This window comes from Oncorhynchus kisutch, linkage group LG11 (genome assembly GCF_002021735.2).
Source record: "Oncorhynchus kisutch isolate 150728-3 linkage group LG11, Okis_V2, whole genome shotgun sequence".
NCBI lineage: Eukaryota > Metazoa > Chordata > Actinopteri > Salmoniformes > Salmonidae > Oncorhynchus > Oncorhynchus kisutch.
The window spans coordinates 16705663-16730937 of record NC_034184.2 but is presented as its reverse complement, the minus strand read 5'-3'; the positions used below and the strand labels follow the sequence as shown (position 1 = coordinate 16730937).

The following is a 25275-nucleotide window of genomic DNA, read 5'->3' as shown; positions in this document are numbered from 1 at the left end:
CATAAACTACTGCAGCATAAATACTGGAGGCTGAGACAGGAGGGGTCAGGAGACACTGTGGCCCCATCCGAGGACACCCCCGGACAGGGCCAAACAGGAAGGATATAACCCCACCCACTTTGCCAAAGCACAGCCCCCACACCACTAGAGGGATATCTTCAACCACCAACTTACCATCCTGAGACAAGGCTGAGTATAGCCCACAAAGATCTCCGCCACGGCACAACCCAAGGGGGGGGGGGGGGGGGGGGGCGCCAACCCAGACAGGATGACCACAACAGTGAATCAACCCACTCAGGTGACGCACCCCCTCCAGGGACAGCATGAGAGAGCCCCAGCAAGCCAGTGACTCAGCCCCTGTAATAGGGTTAGAGGCAGAGAATCCCAGTGGAAAGAGGGGAACCGGCCAGGCAGAGACAGCAAGGGCGGTTCGTTGCTCCAGAGCCTTTCCGTTCACCTTCCCACTCCTGGGCCAGACTACACTCAATCATATGACCCACTGAAGAGATGAGTCTTCAGTAAAGACTTAAAGGTTGAGACCGAGTTTGCGTCTCTGACATGGGTAGGCAGACCGTTCCATAAAAATGGAGCTCTATAGGAGAAAGCCCTGCCTCCAGCTGTTTGCTTAGAAATTCTAGGGACAATTAGGAGGCCTGCGTCTTGTGACCGTAGCGTACGTATAGGTATGTACGGCAGGACCAAATCAGAGAGATATGTAGGAGCAAGCCCATGTAATGCTTTGTAGGTTAGCAGTAAAACCTTGAAATCAGCCCTTGCTTTGACAGGAAGCCAGTGTAGAGAGGCTAGCACTGGAGTAATATGATCAAATTTTTTGGTTCTAGTCAGGATTCTAGCAGCCGTATTTAGCACTAACTGAAGTTTATTTAGTGCTTTATCCGGGTAGCCGGAAAATAGAGCATTGCAGTAGTCTAACCTAGAAGTGACAAAAGCATGGATTAATTTTTCTGCATCATTTTTGGACAGAAAGTTTCTGATTTTTGCAATGTTACGTAGATGGAAAAAAGCTGTCCTCGAAATGGTCTTGATATGTTCTTCAAAAGAGAGATCAGGGTCCAGAGTAACGCCGAGGTCCTTCACAGTTTTATTTGAGACGACTGTACAACCATTAAGATTAATTGTCAGATTCAACAGAAGATCTCTTTGTTTCTTGGGACCTAGAACAAGCATCTCTGTTTTGTCCGAGTTTAATAGTAGAAAGTTTGCAGCCATCCACTTCCTTATGTCTGAAACACATGCTTCTAGCGAGGGCAATTTTGGGGCTTCACCATGTTTCATTGAAATGTACAGCTGTGTGTCATCCGCATAGCAGTGAAAGTTTACATTATGTTTTCGAATAACATCCCCAAGAGGTAAAATATATAGTGAAAACAATAGTGGTCCTAAAACGGAACCTTGAGGAACACCGAAATTTACAGTTGATTTGTCAGAGGACAAACCATTCACAGAGACAAACTGATATCTTTCCGACAGATAAGATCTAAACCAGGCCAGAACATGTCCGTGTAGACCAATTTGGGTTTCCAATCTCTCCAAAAGAATGTGGTGATCGATGGTATCAAAAGCAGCACTAAGGTCTAGGAGCACGAGGACAGATGCAGAGCCTCGGTCCGATGCCATTAAAATGTCATTTACCACCTTCACAAGTGCCGTCTCAGTGCTATGATGGGGTCTAAAACCAGACTGAAGCATTTCGTATACATTGTTTGTCTTCAGGAAGGCAGTGAGTTGCTGCGCAACAGCCTTCTCTAAAATTTTTGAGAGGAATGGAAGATTCGATATAGGCCGATAGTTTTTTATATTTTCTGGGTCAAGGTTTGGCTTTTTCAAGAGAGGCTTTATTACTGCCACTTTTAGTGAGTTTGGTACACATCCAGTGGATAGAGAGCCGTTTATTATGTTCAACATAGGAGGGCCAAGCACAGGAAGCAGCTCTTTCAGTAGTTTAGTTGGAATAGGGTCCAGTATGCAGCTTGAAGGTTTAGAGGCCATGATTATTTTCATCATTGTGTCAAGAGATATAGTACTAAAACACTTGAGCGTCTCTCTTGATCCTAGGTCCTGGCAGAGTTGTGCAGACTCAGGACAACTGAGGTTTGGAGGAATACGCAGGTTTAAAGAGGAGTCCGTAATTTGCTTTCTAATAATCATAATCTTTTCCTCAAAGAAGTTCATGAATTTATCACTGCTAAAGTGAAAGTCATCCTCTCTTGGGGAATGCTGCTTTTTAGTTAGCTTTGCGACAGTATTAAAAAGGAATTTCGGATTGTTCTTATTTTCCTCAATTAAGTTAGAAAAATAGGATGATCGAGCAGCAGTAAGGGCTCTACGGTACTGCACGGTACCGTCCTTCCAAGCTAGTCGGAAGACTTCCAGTTTGGTGTGGCGCCATTTCCGTTCCAATTTTCTGGAAGCTTGCTTCAGAGCTCGGGTATTTTCTGTGTACCAGGGAGCTAGTTTCTTATGAGACATTTTTTTTGTTTTTAGGGGTGCAACTGCATCTAGGGTATTGCGCAAGGTTAGATTGAGATCCTCAGTTAGGTGGTTAACTGATTTTTGTCCTCTGGCGTCCTTGGGTAGGCAGAGGGAGTCTGGAAGGGCATCAAGGAATCTTTGTGTTGTCTGTGAATTTATAGCACGACTTTTGATGTTCCTTGGTTGGGGTCTAAGCAGATTATTTGTTGCAATTGCAAACGTAATAAAATGGTGGTCCGATAGTCCAGGATTATGAGGAAAAACATTAAGATCCACCACATTTATTCCATGGGACAAAACTAGGTCCAGCGTATGACTGTGACAGTGAGTGGGTCCAGAGACATGTTGGACAAAACCCACTGAGTCGATGATGGCTCTGAAAGCCTTTTGGAGTGGGTCTGTGGACTTTTCCATGTGAATATTAAAGTCACCAAAGATTAGAATATTATCTGCTATGACTACAAGGTCCGATAGGAATTCAGGGAACTCAGTGAGAAACGCTGTATATGGCCCAGGAGGCCTGTAAACAGTAGCTATAAAAAGTGATTGAGTAGGCTGCATAGATTTCATGACTAGAAGCTCAAAAGACGAAAATGTCATTTTTTTTTGTGTAAATTGAAATTTGCTATCGTAAATGTTAGCAACACCTCCGCCTTTGCGGAGCACCATCCCGTGCAATGGTTAATGCTATAGGTTTCAGGAGTTTCAGGCTTCTTACCACTCTCTCCCAAAATACATCATCCAGGAGGATCCTCTTGATGGGGCTGTCCATATCGGCAGACTGTGATATGGCCATTTCTTGGAGAGACTCCTTCCCCTCCAGGAGACTTTCAAACATGATGAAAACACCAGCTTCAATGTGGTGCTCTTATTCTTCTCACTTTGCTTGGTGATGTAGATTGCTGCTGTAACTTGATGACCCTTCACATAAATCAAATCAAATCAAATCAAATGTTATTTGTCACATACACATGGTTAGCAGATGTTAATGCGAGTGTAGCGAAATGCTTGTGCTTCTAGTTCCGACAATGCAGTAATAACGAACAAGTAATCTAACTAACAATTCCAAAAAACTACTGTCTTATACACAGTGTAAGGGCATAAAGAATATGTACATAAGGATATATGAATGAGTGATGGTACAGAGGAGCATAGGCAAGATACAGTAGATGGTATCGAGTACAGTATATACATATGAGATGAGTATGTAAACAAAGTGGCATAGTTAAAGTGGCTAGTGATACATGTATTACATAAGGATGCAGTCGATGATATAGAGTACAGTATCTACGTATGCATATGAGATGAATAATGTAGGGTAAGTAACATTATATAAGGTAGCATTGTTTAAAGTGGCTAGTGATATATTTACATCATTTCCCATCAATTCCCATTATTAAAGTGGCTGGAGTAGAGACAGTGTCGTTGACAGTGTGTTGGCAGTAGCCACTCAATGTTAGTGGTGGCTGTTTAACAGTCTGATGGCCTTGAGATAGAAGCTGTTTTTCAGTCTCTCGGTCCCAGCTTTGATGCACCTGTACTGACCTCGCCTTCTGGATGACAGCGGGGTGAACAGGCAGTGGCTCGGGTGGTTGATGTCCTTGATGATCTTTATGGCCTTCCTGTGGCATCGGGTGGTGTAGGTGTCCTGGAGGGCAGGTAGTTTGCCCCCGGTGATGCGTTGTGCAGACCTCACTACCCTCTGGAGAGCCTTACGGTTGAGGGCGGTGCAGTTGCCATACCAGGCGGTGATACAGCCCGCCAGGATGCTCTCGATTGTGCATCTGTAGAAGTTTGTGAGTGCTTTTGGTGACAAGCCAAATTTCTTCAGCCTCCTGAGGTTGAAGAGGCGCTGCTGCGCCTTCCTCACGATGCTGTCTGTGTGAGTGGACCAATTCAGTTTGTCTGTGATGTGTATGCCGAGGAACTTAAAACTTGCTACCCTCTCCACTACTGTTCCATCGATGTGGATGGGGGGGTGTTCCCTCTGCTGTTTCCTGAAGTCCACAATCATCTCCTTAGTTTTGTTGACGTTGAGTGTGAGGTTATTTTCCTGACACCACACTCCGAGGGCCCTCACCTCCTCCCTGTAGGCCGTCTCGTCGTTGTTGGTAATCAAGCCTACCACTGTTGTGTCGTCCGCAAACTTGATGATTGAGTTGGAGGCGTGCGTGGCCACGCAGTCGTGGGTGAACAGGGAGTACAGGAGAGGGCTCAGAACGCACCCTTGTGGGGCCCCAGTGTTGAGGATCAGCGGGGAGGAGATGTTGTTGCCTACCCTCACCACCTGGGGGCGGCCCGTCAGGAAGTCCAGTACCCAGGGTCTCGAGCTTGATGACGAGCTTGGAGGGTACTATGGTGTTGAATGCCGAGCTGTAGTCGATGAACAGCATTCTCACATAGGTATTCCTCTTGTCCAGATGGGTTAGGGCAGTGTGCAGTGTGGTTGAGATTGCATCGTCTGTGGACCTATTTGGGCGGTAAGCAAATTGGAGTGGGTCTAGGGTGTCAGGTAGGGTGGAGGTGATATGGTCCTTGACTAGTCTCTCAAAGCACTTCATGATGACGGATGTGGGTGCTACGGGGCGGTAGTCGTTTAGCTCAGTTACCTTAGCTTTCTTGGGAACAGGAACAATGGTGGCCCTCTTGAAGCATGTGGGAACAGCAGACTGGTATAGGGATTGATTGAATATGTCCGTAAACACACCGGCCAGCTGGTCTGCGCATGCTCTGAGGGCGCGGCTGGGGATGCCGTCTGGGCCTGCAGCCTTGCGAGGGTTAACACGTTTAAATGTCTTACTCACTTCGGCTGCAGTGAAGGAGAGACCGCATGTTTTCGTTGCAGGCCGTGTCAGTGGCACTGTATTGTCCTCAAAGCGGGCAAAAAAGTTATTTAGTCTGCCTGGGAGCAAGACATCCTGGTCCGTGACTGGGCTGGGTTTCTTCCTGTAGTCCGTGATTGACTGTAGACCCTGCCACATGCCTCTTGTGTCTGAGCCGTTGAATTGAGATTCTACTTTGTCTCTGTACTGGCGCTTAGCTTGTTTGATAGCCTTGCGGAGGGAATAGCTGCACTGTTTGTATTCAGTCATGTTACCAGACACCTTGCCCTGATTAAAAGCAGTGGTTCGCGCCTTCAGTTTCACACGAATGCTGCCATCAATCCACGGTTTCTGGTTAGGGAATGTTTTAATCGTTGCTATGGGAACGACATCTTCAACGCACGTTCTAATGAACTCGCACACCGAATCAGCGTATTCGTCAATGTTGTTGTCTGACGCAATACGAAACATCTCCCAGTCCACGTGATGGAAGCAGTCTTGGAGTGTGGAGTCAGCTTGGTCAGACCAGCGTTGGACAGACCTCAGCGTGGGAGCTTCTTGTTTTAGTTTCTGTCTGTAGGCAGGGATCAACAAAATGGAGTCGTGGTCAGCTTTACCGAAAGGGGGGCGGGGCAGGGCCTTATATGCATCGCGGAAGTTAGAGTAACAATGATCCAGGGTCTTTCCACCCCTGGTTGCGCAATCGATATGCTGATCAAATTTAGGGAGTCTTGTTTTCAGATTAGCCTTGTTAAAATCCCCAGCTACAATGAATGCAGCCTCCGGATAAATCGTTTCCAGTTTGCAGAGAGTTAAATAAAGTTTGTTCAGAGCCATCGATGTGTCTGCTTGGGGGGGGATATATACGGCTGTGATTATAATACCTAACCATTTCCTGGGCTCTCTTGTAGAGTGTATCCATTGTTTTCAGTGCCATGATGTCCTTGAGGAGCAGATTCAATGCATGAGCAGCACAGCCAATGGGTGTGATGTGAGGGTAGGACTCCTCCACTTTAGACCAAGCATCGACTGTTCTCTCTGCTACTGCATGGCAAGTGGTACCGGAGTGCCAAGTCTAGGACAAAAAGGCTTCTCAACAGTTTTTACCCCCATAAGACTCCTGGATAGGTAATCAAATGGCTACCCGGACTATTTGCAGTGTGTCCCCCCTCAATCCTTCTTTTACGCTGCTGCTACTCTCTGTTTATCATATATGCATAGTCACTTTAACTATACATTAATGTACATGCTACCTCAATTGGCCCGACCAACCAATGCTCCTGCACATTGGCTAACCGGGCTATCTGCATTGTGTCCCGCCACCCGCCAACCCCTCTTTTACGCTATTGCTACTCTCTGTTCATCATATATGCATAATCACTTTAACCATATCTACATGTACATACTACCTCAATCAGCCCGACTAACCAGTGTTGCTACTATATATATAGCCTCACTACTGATATTTTTAACTGTCTTTTTACTGTTGTTGTTATTTCTTTACTTACCTATTGTTCACCTAATACCTTTTTCCACTATCACTGTAAGGTCTACAGCTGTTGTATTCGACGCACGTGACAAATAAACTTTGATTTGATTTGATAGTGCCCATGGCATATTCCTGTAAAGATGAGCGAAATTATTAAACCAATTAAATTCCATGTACAGATAAATAGTTAAGCAGTTAGATTAAACAACTCCTTTGTAAGATAAATGTTTTCAAATGAAACATGTATGGAAGGAAACAGGTGAATTAACACTCCTTAGCAGGCTCAAGCAAGCTAAATTCAACATGGTTGCAAATACTAACTAGCAGAAATTGTTAACAAGTTAGAAATTATTTAAACATACTTTGCTGTAGGCTACTATTTACTAGTTAACAAAAAATGATGTGTCATATAAAATATATTCACCCCACCCAGTATTGTAATCGAAACTTACCAGAAAGCATGTAGTCCTTGGCACACTACTACAGTGTAGTAGTTTGGGCTCAACAGCATCTCATTTGTGTGCAAGATCTTGAGAATCAGCTGTACATGTGATGGAAGAATGCACTGTTCATGCACTGTGCATGCAGAGTGTTGCAATTCCATTGAATTGGGGATAGTTTAACCAAAATATGCCACAAGACCTAGAATTGTGTAACCCACAAAAAAGGTTCACTGTTATAAGCTAACTTTTTTGATGAATTTAAGCAAAATTCACAAAATTCCAGGGCTTAAATTAACTTCCCAAGGACAATTTCCAGGAAAATTCTGGAAATTATCCGGAAATTATCCCTTTGCAACCCTAGTCCCACCAAACCAGATGGGATGGCGTATCGCTGCAGAATTCTGTGGTAGGTATGCTGGTTAAGTGTGCCTTGAATTCTAAATAAATCACGGACAGATTTCCACCGGTCTAATGTCCATTGCTCGTGTTTCTTGGCCCAAGCAAGTCTCTTCTTATTATTGGTGTCCTTTACTAGTGGTTTCTTTGCAGCAATTCAACCATGAAGGCCTGATTCACGTGGTCTCCTCTGAACAGTTGATGTTGAGATGTGTCTGTTACTTGAACTCTGTGAAGCATTTATTTGGGCTGCATTTTCTGAATCTGGTAACTCTAATGAACGTATCCTCTGCAGCAGAGAGAACTCTGTTTCTTCCTTTCTCATGGCGATCCCTATGAGAGCCAGTTTCATCATAGCGCTTGACGATTTTTGCGACTGCACTCGAAGAAACGTTCAAAGTTCTTGAAAATGTTCCGCATTGACTGACCTTCATCTCTAAGAGTAATGATGGACTGTCATTTCTCTTTGCTTATTTTAGCTGTGCTTGCCATAATATGGACTTGGTCTTTTACCGAATAGGGTTATCTTCTGTATACCACCCCTACCCTGTCAGAACACAGCTAATTGCTCAAACGCAAAGACATTCCACAAAATAATTTTTAACAAGGCTGTTAATTGTTAATTGTTAACAAGGCTGTTAATTGAAAAATCATTCCAGGTGACTACCTCATGAAGCTAGTTGAGAAAATGTCAAGAGTGTGTTAAGCTGGGCCTCCCGGGTGGCGCAGTGGTTAAGGGCGCTGTACTGCAGCGCCAGCTGTGCCATCAGAGTCCCTGGGTTCGCGCCCTGGCTCTCTCGTAACCAGCCGCGACCGGGAGGTCTGTGGGGCGACGCACAATTGGCCTAGCGTTGTCTGGGTTAGGGAGGGCTTGGTCGGTAGGGATGTCCTTGTCTCACCAGCGACTCCTGTGGCGGGCCGGGCGCAGTGCGCGCCAACCAAGGTTGCCAGGTGCACGGTGTAGCCTCCGACACATTGGTGCGGCTGGCTTCCGGGTTGGATGCGCGCTGTGTTAAGAAGCAGTGCGGCTGGTTGGGTTGTGTATCGGAGGACGCATGACTTTCAACCTTCGTCTCTCCCGAGCCCCTACGGGAGTTGTAGCGATGAGACAAGATAGTAGCTACTACAACAATTGGATACCACGAAATTGGGGAGAAAAAGGGGTAAAAATTCAACAAAAAAACAAATAAAAAGATTGTGCTAAGCTGTCATCGAGGAAAAGGGTGGCTCCTTTGAAAAATCTCAAATATAAAATATATTTAGATTTATTTAACCCTTCTTTGGTTACTACATGATTCCATATGTGTTATTTCATAGTGTTGATGTCTTCAATATTATTCCAAAATGTTGAAAAAAAATTCAATATAGAAAAACCCTTGAATGAGTAGGTGTGTCCAAACTTATGACTGTTACTGTGTACCACACAAACACACACACAGACACACACACAAAGTGCACATGGAGGTGGGGGAAAGAAGGCCTCAGGTGAAGGCTGGAACATATAGTATCACAGGGGACTGCAGGCAAGAGAAACACAAGTACAGTACCACTACTACTCTAGACACAGGATGTGATCGGAATGCTACAGACTGCTCTTAAATATAGAGGATCAAACAAATACCCCCATCTGTCGGCAAGCTGAATTAATCATACAGTTAATATTAGGATAATATTTCTTATTTGGAAATTGATAACATTATTATTAAATCAAATGTCATAAGGGGTATTGTTAAGCAATGTTACAATGTAAATGTATACACATCATTCTCTTACTTCAGACTAATGGCATTGTACTGTGTCGGGCTAATAAGGGAATTAGGGGATTTGTCATTGTTCAGTAGAAGTCAAGTGTTATTGGAAGTAGCTCCCCTGTTTTTCTTTCGTGAACATTTGAATAGTATCTTCTTCAGTAGTGGAATCCTCTAGGCTCTCCGCTCTAAGCTTCAAGAGAAAATGAAGCCATCCATTGTGTTGCAGGTGTTTCATAGTGATGGATAATGCCTGCCTGGTTCTCTCATTGCTCCTGTATGAAGACAGAGCTGTGTGCCTTAGTCTGTGGCTTTATATAAAATACATGATGAATGCAATGTGTTATCGATGTCATCTACAAAGGCAAACATGATAAATGTCAGATCATGATTTCACATGTGGAAAATCATATGATTTCACATGTGACATTTCTACATGTTGAAACCATGTGTTTTTTTAACACTTCACGTGATGATATTTTGCATGAAGTTTCACATGTGACCGCATAACCTTTGACATGTGTATACACATTTTTACATGAGATGTCACAGGTAATACCCTGCAAAGAGCATAGTGTTTTCAACTTATTTGACTACATTGTATATGTTTATTTAAACAGTAACTTGTCCTTACATGGGATTTGAACTCACAGCCTCTTGGGTCACAGTATTGTGCTCTTCCTGTTACACCACCATGTCTATCTCAACAACAGATTTCACCTGTATTCCTACACTTTTGACTTCAAAGTAAATCTCAGCTTAGTTAAAAAATACACAAGAAAAAAATATTATATTATATTTATCATAGTGATTTATGTATAATATTAAACCAACATTAGACAACTATACACCAACATTAGACATCTATACAGAAAACCCTCAAATTGCTGAAATAAGTCAATCAAATCAATGATGAGAGAATATTCAGAATAACTAAAATAGCAGTGCAGATGACACTATTGCTAAGTGCAGAGATGTATTATAGGTAATGAATGTGTATGCATATGCTACAGACTTTGTGGCGCAGCAGAAAGGTCAGCGTACACCAAACCCCAGAGGTTGAGTTCAAATCCCAGGTGGGGTCATTCTTTAGCTAAACAGTGATAACACGTGAAATGTCACGAAGTGTTCCAAAAACACATTTTCACATGTGAAATATCACAAGATCTTGTGACTGAATGGCGATAAATATATAGCCATTCTCCAATATGTCCATAGATCTTGTGACTCAGCAGAAACTTCAAGTAGCTAGAAACCCAGAGGTTGTGAGTTCAAATCCCAAGTGTGGTTGAGTCTTAAGTAAGCAGCATACTGTACTGTCCTTGAACATTAATACCTTAATTTAGCTGTAAAAATACTGTAATTGGTTGTAGATTTACCATATTTTCACTGCAACTAGACAAAAACCTCCATTCTAAGAATGTCCTAAAAACGCCTTTGGAACAAAGTGGGAACTTAACAGAACCTGCAGGGGACCATGACTATTTAATTGAATGAATGTAAATTATGCCTTTTAAAGTAAATTATTTTGGGCTTTCATGTGCTCAAATGCTGCGTGTAATTTAATGTTATCTCATGTTGAAATGTTGCATCCCCATGTCACATTTATTTAGCATTCATTTCACATGAAATCATGTGCTTACATGTTGTCACGTGTAGTTTTATGTTATCACATTGTTTCACATATTGCTTCACATGTTGTCAAATGTTAATCACATTAACTTCACATTAAATCACATGTGATCACGTGAAATGAATGTGTTTTTTTCCCTAAGGGAGTGGAATGTGTTGATGTGTTAGTTGCTGTGGGATGGGAGCAGAGTGAACTGTACAGTAGCACTAGTAGGGAGGGAACTGTAGTTTAATTACACTCTGAGTGTGTGTGTGTGTGTGTGTGTGTGTGTGTGTGTGTGTGTGTGTGTGTGTGTGTGTGTGTGTGTGTGTGTGTGTGTGTGTGTGTGTGTGTGTGTGTGTGTGTGTGTGTGTGTGCGTGCAGAGCCAAATAAATGTTGATGTAAAAAGAGAATTAAAGATGTTTCCCAGAGGAGGCTCTCTAATAAACTTAATCTGTCATTTTGTTTGCAATTTGATCATTTGCCACCCTCTGCACGTCACCTAAGACAGTACAGTATGAAGATAGGCAGAAACTCCTTCTCCAACAGAAATCCCAGATCACACTTGTAGGACATGTCAGGGCGACGTTGGCTAGCTAAGCTCATGCGTTGAAACATGTCATCAGGTCTAACGGTCTTCTCGTGCCGGACTACGCATGCACAAGCAATCAAATCAAAGGCAGTCCTTTGATATAAGTTTTTTTTTTTACGAAAATGAAAATGTGTCAGTTTGTCACTTTCACGAGGTTGGAGTAATAACATGTTAAACTACTTAACACATTGGCTCGAATCTAGATTGTGCCTTTCGATTTCGAGGACTACAGAAAAAAATGTTTTTCTTCTCTCATTGACTTCTCAAACCCCAAACTTCAGCTTCCCGGAAGTCTTGCGATGTTCCACCACGTTCATCCATTTTACAGTTATTAAGGATAGAGGGAGAATTAAGAGAATCCATTTCCCCTGTGGTATAATTGTCAGACAATTTGATATTGTCATCTTTCTTTCCACTGCCCTTCACTTGGGTAATGAACTGCCTCTTTCATCACATCCTACCATCAATCAAGGCCCAGGTCAAAAGTAGTCCACTATATAGGGAATAGGGTGCCATTGGGAACATGGCCTTAACCTGCCTAATGGGCCTAGTCTAGTGTCAAGTTAGAGCTGGCTATGTAAGTTTCTCTTCTTTATTTAGCAGCCACAGCCAATCTAGCCACTGAGCCAGCCACTGCCAATCTAGTCACTGACACTGCTGAACTACACTGCACTTTTGGTTATAGACCCATTAAAGCACTGATTAAGATGACTGTGCCCTGAACCTTAACGGTGCAGGAGATTTAATAAACGATCGTTGAGCAGAGAGAGGGCTGCTGCTCTAATCGCTGATAAGGGCCAGATAGATAAAGCCTGACAAGGCTCGCTTTATAGTGCACTAGGGCATATAGGGCTCTGGTCAAAAGCAGTGCAGTATACAAGGAATTGGATGCCAATACGGGACACAGCCTATCTCTCCAGTGGGCTTTTAAGGCTCTCAGGGGCTAAGGCAAGGCAGCCAGGAAAGCAGGCTGTGGCTCAGAGGGTTTTAACTGTGTGAAATAAGACTAGGTCGATCTACTACTCTTGTTAATCAAATAATGTAGAGTCATTCCAAGGCACAGTGGACCGAAGCTCTAGACCTATAGGGCAGAAGCTGGATTGTATGTTTGATTTTGAACACTTCCTAGTAAAATGCACCTGGGCCTGTATTCTCAGAGTACGAGTGCTGATCTAGGATGAGGTCCCCCTGTCCATGTAATCATGGTATTCAATATGATTTCAGAATCAAAATCACCTTTATTCAACAAGTACATTTAAATATACCCTGAATTTGATTTGGTGAAATGGTGCATCCACAGTAAACAGAATCAAAAGACAGAATAAAGATGATAAACACAATCAACAGAATATATCGACAAATAATTCCAGAATCTACACTACAAACACTGTACATGGCAAATATAGATCATAATGAATATGATTGCATGGACAGTGTGGGACCTGATCCTAAATCAGCACTTACTCTGAGGTGTTGCTTTATGCATACGGGCTGCCCTGTTAGTATTCCCTATTCCAGCGAGAGATGGAATCAATTAGCAGCTGACTGTGTGGGTGAACTCTACTCTTATCTGTGGCATCTCCCATCAGGGTTTTCTCTCACCAAAGGGATATTGGTCTACTCATCTTTTTGCCTGTGGGTATAAATACTGTCATATGTTTTAGTTTTTTAGAACTCGACTGTGAATGAAGATGTTGCTGGTTATGACACAGAAACAGATTGAACGTCAACGTGCTTGCTGCTAACCTGACGGGTTGGCCAAGAAAGTGATCATGTTTTTTTCTCTCTGTGACACAGTTTGGCTGGAATGTTAAGGGTCTCACACACATTGTACTGGATGTAGATCTCCTGTTCATATATCAATCGTTCAGCACGCTGTTGATGTCTGTCTGACTGCCGACATCTTCAGGCGATCCTACATGTAAAATCGGTTTGCACTCGGTCTCGGCAGGAAAACGTTATTGGTGTGTTCAAGCCATTAAGGAAGTGTTCCAGAAAAATAAGTATCATTTATTCCAACTTTAATTGTTGATTTAGTCTTCATGGTGGAATGTATTGACAGTGTTAACATGTAGTACACCATTCTGGCAAGGCATCAATTTAAACTTTTACCTGATGTCTGTCACATTACAATGGCATTGATTTCTAATGAAAAAGAGCATGTCATGATTTAATAAGCCAAGCAAGGCTCTGTGTACTCATCATTTAGTAGGCTAAATATCCAGGGTATTAATGTCTTTATTTTCACATTGTACCCTATATTTGTCTCAAGTTATTGGCATGGTGTGAATAATACGCATTGTTTTGAAAAATAATAATTAACAAAGTACTTCATTGGTGCACAATTCAAAGCGAGTCGCCTGTTGAAAGAATTCCTTTTGGTTTGCAAAGCATTCAAGCCTTGTTAATTAGGGAGTGGCAAAGATTAAAGAGAACAAAAGCAAGACAATTGCGAACGGTTTCCAAGGATGTATTTCATTCTGAAAACAAATCCTGGTTTCTTTCTTTCTTGAATCGATGCTACAGGTTAACTGTTAGACAGTAACACTTGAGTCAACACCCACCCACACATCCCACAACAGGCCACCCCAGCACAGCAAGCCAACCAATGACCTTGTTGATTCAATGAGCAAACCATTATTATTTTGTTTTATACTGAACAAACATATGAACTCAACATGCAAAATGTTGGTCCCATGTTTCATGAGCTGAAATAAAATATCCCAGAAATGTTCCATATGCACAAAAAGCTTGTTTCTCAAAAATGTTGTGCACACATTTTTTTACATCTGTTAGTGAGCATTTCTCCTTTACCAAGATAATCCACCCACCTGACAGCTGTGGCATATCAAGAAGCTGATTAAACAGCATGGTTATTACACAGGTGCACCTTGTGCTGGGGATAATAAAAGGCCACTCTAAAATGTGCAGTTTTGTCCAACAACACAATGCCACAGTTGTCTCAAGTTTTGAGGGAGCGTGCAATTGGAATGCTGATTGCAGGAATGTCCACCAGAACTGTTGCCAGATAATTTAATGTTCATTGCTCTACCATAAGCCGCCTCCAACGTCATTTTAGAGAATTTGACAGTACGTCCAACCGGCCTCACAATTGCAGACCACGTGTAACCATGCCAGCCCAGGACCTCCACATCCGGCTTCTTGTCCTTAGGGATCGTCTGAGGCCAGCCACCTGGACAGCTGATGAAACTGAGGAGTATTTCTGTCTGTAATAATGTAATAACTATTTCTGTCTGTAAAATACTCATTCTGATTGGCTGGGCCTGGCTCCCAAGTGGGTGGGCTTATGCCATCCCAGGCCCACCCATGGCTGCTTCCCTGCCCAGTCATGTGAAATCCATAGATTAGGGCCAAATGAATTTATTTCAAATGACTGATTTCCTTGTAAAAAAAAAATAATTGTTGCATGTTGCGTTAATATTTTTGTTCAGTATAGTAGTTGTTGAAGAGCCTGAGCCGTGTAAGAAAGAGTACAGTTGAAGTTAAAATGATGGACTGCACTTGGTGACCGTTATTACACAAAAGTAATGTTTTCAGACATCCCATCAGCCAACGTCAACAGAGACAGCGTTTTGGCAGGAGCGTGTTTATGACCATTTCCATGACTGTGTCTTGTGTCCCAAATGGCACCCTATTGACTTTCATGGGTTCTGGTAAAAAGTAGTGCACTACATAGGCAATAGGGTGCCACTTTGGACACATACCATGACAGTTCTCTGCCAATGAGGACTTTGTGTTTCCACATCACCTGGGAGTTTGGTGCACTTGTAACCTGAGCTAATGTTTCAGTCAAGTTTACTAATTTGACTCTCAGAAGAAGAGAATATTGGCAGACAGAGGAATGGATGGTGGAAGGAAGAGGAAGGGAGTGTTATACTGTGGCGGTGTGATGTTTCTATCGTTATGTTCACACTTACTGTAAAATAAATGGGAAAAAAGGGACGTCATAAGGCTTAATTTACATTTAGCAGACACTCTCCTCCAGGTAGCTAGGTAGGACAACCACATATCTCAGTATTCGTAAGTCAATAAAGGCTCTCAGCAAAGTCAGTACTAGTAAAGAAAAGACAAGTATAAGAAACTTCAAAATTGACAATCTATTATTCAGTAGTCTACAGTTCTCTGTACAGCTTTGTAGGTGTGGTTTTGTGGTCTTACAGAGTGGTGCGAGATAGTGGCTGCATCATAGACTTAGTGCATGATATGTGATTTCCATTACAAGTTTCATGTTAAGAATAAATTAGTGAAAGGGATTATTCAGTACTACTCTGTTTAAAGTATAGTTTATCTCTACCTAGTGTGTACAGTGCATTCGGAAAGTATTGAGATCCCTTGACTTTTTCCACATATTGTTACATTACAGCCTTGCTCTAAAATTGATAACCCCATAATGACAAAGCTTTAACAGGTTTTTAGAAATGTTTGCACATTCATTAAAAACAAAAAACAGAAATACCTTATTTACATAAGTATTCAGGCTCTTTGATATGAGACTCGGAATTAAGCTCAAGCTCCTGTTTCCATTGATCATGTTTGAGATGTTTCTACAACTTGATTCAATTGATTGGACATGATTTGGAAAGGCACACACCTGTCTATATAAGGTCCCACAGTAGACAGAGCATGTCAGAGCAAAAACCAAGCTATTCGAAGGAATTGTCCGTAGAAATCTGAGACAGGATTGTGTCGAGGCACAAAAATGTATGCAGTGTTTAAGGTCCCCAATAACAAAGTGACCTCCATTCTTAAATGGTCGAAGTTTGGAACCGCCAAGACTCTTCCTAGAGCTGGCCACCTGGCCAAACTGAGTAATCAGGAAAGAAGGGCCTTGGTCAGGGAGGTGACCAAGAACCCAATGGTCATTCTGACAGAGCTCTAGAATTCCTCTGTGGAGATGGGAGAATCTTCCAGAAGGATAACCATCTCTTCAGCACTCCACCAATCAGGCCTTTATGGTAGAGTGGGCAGACAGAAGCCACTCCTCAGTAAAATGCACATGACAGCCCACTTGGAGTTTGTCAAATGGCACATAAAGACTCAGACCATGAGAAACAAGATTCTCTGGTCTGATGAAACCAAGATTGAAACTCTTTGGACTGAATGTCAAGCATCACGTCTGGAGGATACCTGGCACCATCCCTATGGTGAAGCATGGTGGTGGCAGCATCATGCTGTGGAGATGGTTTTCAGCGTCAGGGTCTGGGAGACTAGTCAGGGTAGAGGGAATGATGAATGGAGCAAAGTACAGAGGTCCTTGATGAAAACCTGCTCTAGAACGCTCACAACCTCAGACTGGGGCGAAGGTTCACCTTCCAGTAGGACAACTACCCTAAGCACACAGCCAAGACAACGCAGGAGTGGCTTCGATGTCCTTGAACCCGATCGAACATCTCTGGAGACCTGAAAATAGCTGTGCAGCGAAGCTCCCCATCCAACCTGACCGAGCTTGAGAGGATCTGCAGAGAAGAATGGGAGAAACTCTCCAAATACAGGTGTGCCAAGCTTGTAGCATCATACCCAAGAAGTCTCGAGGCTGTAATCGCTGCCAAACGGTGCTTCAACAAAGTACTGAATTAAGGGTCTGAATACTTATGTACTTTTTATAGTTTTTGCAAACATTTCAAAACCTGTTTTTGCTTTGTCATTATGGGGTAGTGTGTGTGTAGCTTGGGGGGGAAAATCAATTTACTCCATTTTAGAATAAGGGGTAAAGTCAAGGGGTCTGAATACAGTAGGTTATGGCATCATGGTCGGGTCGTTATTGTAAAAGAGAATGTGTTCTCAATGCCTTACCTGGTTAAATGAAATAATATGTGGTTGTGGTGTTTTTCTTAGTTTAGGTAGGCCTAATATGTTATATGTAATTGCCATTACAGTTCAGCTTTATAATCAACTAGCCACTTCATTTTCCAGCTGGTTATGTCTCAGATGGTTGGTTTCTCTTCTTCCTCTGCCGCCCACTCTGAAAACCTTTATGAGGAAATAACCTTTTGTTTGAAACTGTGTAAACATATTTACCTTCTGCATTTTATTGCCCTCCAATGGATCCTCGTTAAAGGATTTAAAGTGTACTCATTCCAATTACAGAGCCTCTAAAGTGTCCTGTATTGTTATTTTTCGTCACTAACTCCCGTGGTAGCCGTTTTCAGGCTCCCTCTCCAGAATTAAACCCTGACTCCCAGTTCTGTTTCCCAACAAGAAAACCAAAATTGTCACTCAAACAGAAGGGTCTTTTTTTTGGAGGGTTTCAGAAAGACTCATAGGGGTGTCCACTGAAAGTTGACTAGCAACAACAACTGGAAACTAAAAAAACACCCACGAAATTTGCCCAAGAAGAGGCAAACAAAATGAAAACCAACACCAAACTTCAAGACAGGAAGCAAACCAAGAAGGTGATGCAAAACAATAATGGAAGATCAGACCAAGGAATGTTTTTTCTAGAAATCAAATCGGGAGCGCCAACTAAAGGTGTTGACCCTCCTTCTCTCAAGATCAGTGGAGCACTGGGCCAGCCACTTATATATAGCACCTGGGCCAGCACAGGTGAAACGCCTTCCCACTAACGAGTTGGCAACCAGCACAGGGGTAACACATACTGACTAACGAGGTGATACCAATTGGTGTGCCCTACATGCTAACGTGCTATACGTGCTAAAAGTCCAACCTCAAAACAAATGGAAAAACTAAAACCTGTAACACCCTCAGGGCTATTAAACTGAACGTCTGCAGTAATAATAATCGTGTTTGGAATCAATGCTCAATAATTATACTAGATTCTATTCTTCTATTATAAAGAGAGGTTTTAATTAAAAACACCAACACAAGACTATGCCTGCATCCCAAATGGCAGCCTATTGCCTTTAAAGTTTTGACCAGAGCCCTATTGGTAGTGCATTATAAAAAATAAAATAAAAAGATGCACTATAGGCGGAATAGGGTGCCATTTGGGACACAGACATTGTCTTGTGTATGTGTTTTTAATTAATTCCTCCTCTTTAAATACACACACATCTCACAATTGATCATTGTAATCTGTTAACTGTAGAATAATTGACAAATTGTGATTTATTATAAGCACAATGTATATGTTAAGATGTGTGTGTGGTTAATCATTTTCAATAGGGAGGAGGAAGGGTCCACATGCTTCATTTGCAACATGAATTAAGCAATGTCGTTATGGCGCTAATTAGCTGATCATAAAAGGATCTCAGTTTTATTGTGATTTATTATCAAAGTAACCAAAGTAATCAGCTGCTTCCTTGAAAGGAGGGCGGAATGTTCTCTCAGACGGAGATGCCTATGTTCTAACCAGTAGGCTACCTGCCGCCCCAAATAGTTGGTCATATCAATGTGACCGACTGGTCACTGTGCCACATAGGCTTCATTAATCAAGGTGTGTTAGAACATTCTATGGTTAAAACCTTACTGACATCAGGTCAGGTCATAACACCAGCCAGCATTTGTGAAACTATTTCTGACAATTTATTTATTTTATTTTCACATGGTGGCTTGATTTGTTTGAAAGGCCTACAGTATATGCATAATATGCTATGTAATTCAAGATAATTACTTTGAGTCTTATTCATGTATGACACTGGACTCTGAGGATGTTTAGGAGTTTTGTTGAAATTGATGAGGCGGGGTTGCCTTGTTTTGCAACTAGAAAATGAATCCATGAACTGTTCGATTTGCAGTGGGCCTCGTCACGTTACATTATGATTATTGTTAGCTCTTTTCTTGTCTCTTTAAAGGTGCAATCTGCAGAATTATAGCTATGTATGGTAATAGTGATAGCTGAATGTACAAAACCTTAGGAACACGTGCACTTTCCATGACATAGAATGACCAGAATGACCAGGTGAATCAAGCTGAAAGCTATGATCCCTTAGTGATGTCACTTGTTAAATCTACTTCAATCCGTGTAGATGAAGGGGAGGAGACAGGTTAAAGAATGATTTTTAAGCCTTAAGACAATTGAGACATGGAATGTGTATGTGTGCCCTTTAGAGGGTGTATGGGCAAGACAAAAGATTTAAGTGCCTTTGAACGGGGTATAGTAGGAAGTGCCAGGCGCACCCGTTTGTGTCAAGAACTGCAAAGCTGCTGGGTTTTGATGCTCAACAGTTTCCCGTGTGTGTCAAGAGTGGTCCACTACCCAAAGAATACTTGACACAACTGTGGGAAGCATTGGAGTCAACATGGGCCAGCATCCCTGTGGAATGCGTTTGACACCGTGTAGAGTCCATGCCCCGACGAATTGAGGCTGTTCTGAGGGCAAAAGGGGGTGCAACTCAATATTAGGAAGGTGTTCCTAATGTTTTGTAAACTTGGTGCATATACCCATTGAAAACAAATTGCAGATTGTGGCTTTAAACCCCAAATTCCTAGATCTTTCCGACCCAATAAGAACACTGTCAGCCTCCTCATGTTCCTTTCATCCAAACGTCAGTCTTTTGTCTCCCACACCTGTTTGAAGGTTCATGTCGGCACCAGAGCCCTTGGTTGCATCCCAAATGGCATCCTACTTCCGATATAGTACACTACTTTTCGATAGAGCTCTGGTCAAAAGGAGTGGACTAAATATGGTGTCATTTCGGACACAGACCTTGCCTTGTTTGAAGACCCTGTGTGTGGTTTGGATTGTACCGACACAAGTTGCTGATCTAATGTCATTCTATACCTCAATACTTTGTTGTCTGGTAGATTTTCTTCTTCTTTTTCACCCTGCCAGTTTCGTTTTTTTGACTTGAAGTTTCTTTTGAAGTACATGTGCTACTGATAATTGAAGCAATACATCCCACTGAAGATAATATACAGATGTAGGATCTTAATTTGACCCAGATTGCTACAGCAGGAAAATAATCCTGCTGCAACAGGATTATAATTCATGGAGATTTTTGTAGGGGTTGATACATTTTTCATAAGGGACAATCAGGTCTCAAATTTCACAGTGGAAATGACAAACTTCAGAAGACTTTTTAAACCTCAAATATACTACAAGTTTACATTTCCTGTATTGCAGGAAATGTCTTCGCAAACAGGGTGATCAAATTAAGATCCTAATCCTGTACAGTACTCATTTAATGGATTTCAAAGTGAAACCTTAACTTGTTCTTTCATGGCCTAGAACCCTTATCCATCTTGATATGATACTGAGTTGAAAGTGTAGAGACATGTCAACACTATGCATTTTTATTGTATTGTGAAGTCGGCCAAATCACAGCTGAAGATACCTCTTGTGAAATCACGCTGAGCTGACTGATCACAATGTGTATGACATTTGGAAGCATGGTATTCTTTGATCTTTGACCCAGGGTCATATAGATCAGGGTTTCCCAAAATCGTCCCTGGTTGTTTTTTTCCCTAGCACTACACAGCTTATTGAAATAATCAAAGCTTGAAGAAGAGTTGGTTATTTGAATCAGCTGTGTAGTGCTAGGGCAGGACTGAGTTTGGGAAACCCTGATATAGATCAAAATAATTATCTAAATGATATGTCAATTTTTTTCTCTATATATCTCCCCCCCCCCAGGTGAGAAGGTGACCATGTTTTCTGTCCTGGACATTGACCAGAACGACATTGTGGACACTAACGGAGCAGGAGATGCCTTTGTGGGAGGTGCAGTACACTAGTCTGTCTCCTCCCTGGTTTCTCTCTTGTTTCTGCCAATTATCCTCTCCACAGCATATACATAGATGCCCAATTAATCAATTATATTCCCATGTTCTATTCCTTTGATACATCTCCAGGGGAGTTCTGATTGTCTTATAGTGGTGCCCAGCTCTCCCCACCCCCCTGTAATTCAAACCATTCTGTCAAATGTTATATTGAGGAGTGACACTTTAATAAACTTTTCTTCTCTGCTATAGTCTTTTACTGACCCCTGACCCTTGCTTCTCACCTCTCTCTCCTCCCAGGCTTCCTGTCAGAGCTGGTCCAGGAGAGGCCATTGGAGGAGTGTATCCGTGCTGGCCACTATGCAGCCAATGTCATTATCAGACGAGCAGGATGTACCTTCCCTGAGAAACCTGACTTCCCTTGATGTACCCAACCATTATCCCCCAACCACAAATGTATTTTCCTTACCTTACAAACACCTGCATAAAGCTGTGTGTATGTATGTGCCTCAAAGTTGTGTGTGTAAAGTTTGTTTAAGGTTTACAATAATTCCATGGATATAACCGGTCAACAACATTGTCGCTATGTGTTGTAACTTGCTGTGAGATTATTGATCATCAGTGATTCAATTTGCTTCAGTAGATTACTTTTTAAGCAACTTTCTAAACAACACTCCACTTTCTATGCACCATCTGTCAGTTCAAAACCACTAAATCTTAACTCTCATTTAACTCATTGTTTTGGCTTTGCTATTAAAAGGTTACGATGTCTAATACTAAGGACCAGGGGTTTTTCCTCGCCAGGTCATTAATACGTGGTCTAGAAAAACTCAGGGCCCTACTATCAATAAAGTACTGTCTGAAATATGGAGTTTGATATTATTATTATTTTCTTAAATGTTTACTGAATACAATGGTATGTTGCCAAGTTCGTTTTGCCATGACGGACAATATTGTTCATTAAAACAACAGGCGTGGGTGGTCTGAGACTTTGTCAAATGTTCCTTGAGTTCATACAATGCCTTCACCCCACATTTCCAATGCCTTGTCATCTTGAATGTAATAAGTAAAGTAACAAATGCACAAAGAGTTTGACTGTTACCATAATACCAAGTTGTGTATATCTTTCATCCATTCCAACCACTTTTTGATGAATGATTGAAGGTGTGGTTGCAGCAAGCTAATCATTTTCTGCATCCTACTGGCTACTAAAGATAATGACTGTTGTGTTATTGTAACAGGCGGTGTAGATCTTTCATCCATTCAAACCACTTTTCGATGGATGATTATAAACTCAGCAAAAAAAGAAACATCCTCTCACTGTCAACTGTGTTTATTTTCAGCAAACTTAACATGTGTAAATATTTGTATGAACATAACAAGATTAAACAATTGAGACATAAACTGAATAAGTTCCACAGACATGTGACTAACAGAAATGGAATAATGTGTCCCTGAAACAAAGGGGGGTCAAAATCAAAAGTAACAGTCAGTATCTGGTGTGGCCACCAGCTGCATTAAGTACTGCAGTGCATCTCCTCCTCATGGACTGCACCAGATTTGCCAGTTCTTGCTGTGAGATTTACCCCCCTCTTCCACTAAGGCACCTGCAAGTTCCTGGACATTTATGGGGGGGAATGGCCCTATCCCTCATCCTCCGATCCAACAGGTCCTAGACGTGCTCAATGGGATTGAGATCCGGGTTCTTCGCTGGCCATGGCAGAACACTGACATTCCTGTCTTGCAGGAAATCATGCACAGAACGAGCAGTATGGCTGGTGGCATTGTCATGCTGGAGGGTCATGTCAGGTACCATGAAGGAGGATGTCTTCCCTGTAACGCACAGCGTTGAGATTGCCTGCAATGACAACAAGCTCAGTCCGATGATGCTGTAACACACTGCCCCAGACCATGATGGACCCTCCACCACCAAATCGATCCCGCTCCAGAGTACAGGCCTCGGGGTAACGCTCATTCCTTTGATGATAAACGCAAATCCAACCATCATCCCTGGTGAAACCGTGAAGAGCACTTTTTGCCAGTCCTGTCTGGTCCAGCGATTGTGGGTTTGTGCCCATAGGCGACGTTGTTGCCGGTGATGTCTGGTGAGGACCTGCCTTACAACAGGCCTACAAGCCCTCAATCCAGCCTCTCTCAGCCTATTGCGGACAGTCTGAGCACTGATGGAGGGATTGTGCGTTCCCAGTGTAACTCGGCAGTTGTTGTTGCCATCCTGTACCTGTCCCGCAGGTTTGATGTTCAGATGTACCGATCCTGTGCAGGTGTTGTACACATGGTCTGCCACTGCGAGGATGATCAGCTGTCCATCCTGTCTCCCTGTAGCGCTGTCTTAGGCGTTTCACAGTACAGAAATTGCAATGTATTGCCCTGGCCACATCTGCAGTCCTCACGCCTCTTTGCAGCATGTCTAAGGCACGTTCACACAGATGAGCAGGGACCCTAGGCATCTTTCTTTTGGTGTTTTTCAGAGTCAGTAGAAAGGCCTCTTTAGTGTCCTAAGTTTTCATAACTGTGACCTTAATTGCCTACCGTCTGTAAGCAGTTAGTGTCTTAACGACCGTTCACCAGGTGCATGTTCATTAATTGTTTATGGTTCATTGAACAAGCATTGGGAAACAGTGTTTAAACCCTTTACAGGGAAGATCTGTGAAGTTATTTGGATATTTACAAATTATCTTTGAAGACAGGGTCCTGAAAAATGGACTTTTCTTTCGTTTGCTGAATTTAGATGTGTTTGCAGCAAGCTAATTATTTTTGGTCCTGACTTCTGTATTGTTAAACATGATGGGAAAACAGCTAAACCTCCATCACTAGCAAAATGGGGTCCAGGGCAGGCCAGATCCAGCCCCAAGCCTGGGTGTCCTAGTACAGACCAGAGAGCTGGGTAATCTCCAAGGGGCTCGTAGGGTTCTAGCTGGATTCTCCCAGACTCCCGGATCTCTATAAATACGTCCAAATTGGCACCCTATTTCCTACATAGTTCACTACTTTTGACCAGAGCCCTATGGTCTCCCTATGGGCCCTGGTCAAGAGTAGTGCACTATATTAGGACTGAGGTGCCATTTGGGATGATGGCTCCACGGCTGATGGAGGTTGTTTCTCTCAATTATGGGATTAGAGGTGCCTCTTCATGGTGATCATTAGAGAGCCCTGGAAATTAGGCTGATCCTGCACCCAGCTGGCTGATCCCCCCCCTCCCACACCCAGCTGTGCTGTTGCCGGGTGTTGGATAGGGGAGACAAGGATCACCGAGAGGCCCCAGACTGTCCCTTCCTCCCTCCAGGCATGGGGGGGGGGGGGGGGGGGGGGGGCACAAGTAGTGGATAATGGGGATTGAGAGAAATTGGGATATGTGCCAAATGGCACCCTATTCCCTAGATGATGTACTACTTTTGACCAGGGACTATTTTTCTTAAACCCCTTTATCCATGTATTTTTGCCTCCCTAATAAGGTTCTGGTCAAAAGTAGTGCACTATATAGGGAATAGGTTATGAGCCAGTACTATATTGCTCCTTTAACAGTAGTATATACAAACTGTAGCCTATAACCTATACTATTATCCTAGACTGAGGTCAAAATGTGCCTATGTCCCATATAACTGTGAAACTGAAAAATTGAAATACAAAAACACATTATGCAATATGCCATTTTCATATTGTGTATAAATAATAGTACAGAACTCAACCTGTTTGCATATATTTTCCCTTTAATTTCTGGGCTCATTAAATGTGAAGAGTGATCCTATTCAAACACCTCTTATGCAAAGGGCTGTAGATCCATTTAATGATGCTTGGTTTATGCGTTTATGTTAATCAGGGGCATCTAGGTGAAAACAGGCTCTAGCCAAAATGTTATTAACAACTTTGAGACACTTTTTTCATCAGCGTTTTAAGGTTTCACACAGATGCGCTTTGAAAAGGACCACATTTCTGATTGGCAGAGATCACACTCCGTAGCAGCTGGTTCATTTGCTTCTCAACTTGACAGATGGCAAAACCCAAACACAAAGAATGCGTGA

At 42.5% G+C, this 25275-nt stretch overlaps 1 protein-coding gene across 5 annotated transcripts in view; it reads left to right on the top strand.

The window, feature by feature from the left end:
• LOC109899937 (adenosine kinase) overlaps positions 1-22548 on the top strand; it is a 291951-nt gene extending 269403 nt beyond the window's left edge. For all 5 annotated transcript variants that reach the window (XM_020495596.2, XM_020495594.2, XM_031835383.1 and 2 more), the window contains 2 exons: positions 21150-21236; positions 21536-22548. In XM_020495596.2, coding sequence (XP_020351185.1) covers positions 21150-21236; positions 21536-21660 — 212 coding nt within the window. In that variant the 3' untranslated portion in view covers positions 21661-22548. The remainder of the gene's footprint in view (positions 1-21149; positions 21237-21535) is intronic.
• The last annotated feature ends 2727 nt before the right edge of the window (positions 22549-25275 follow it).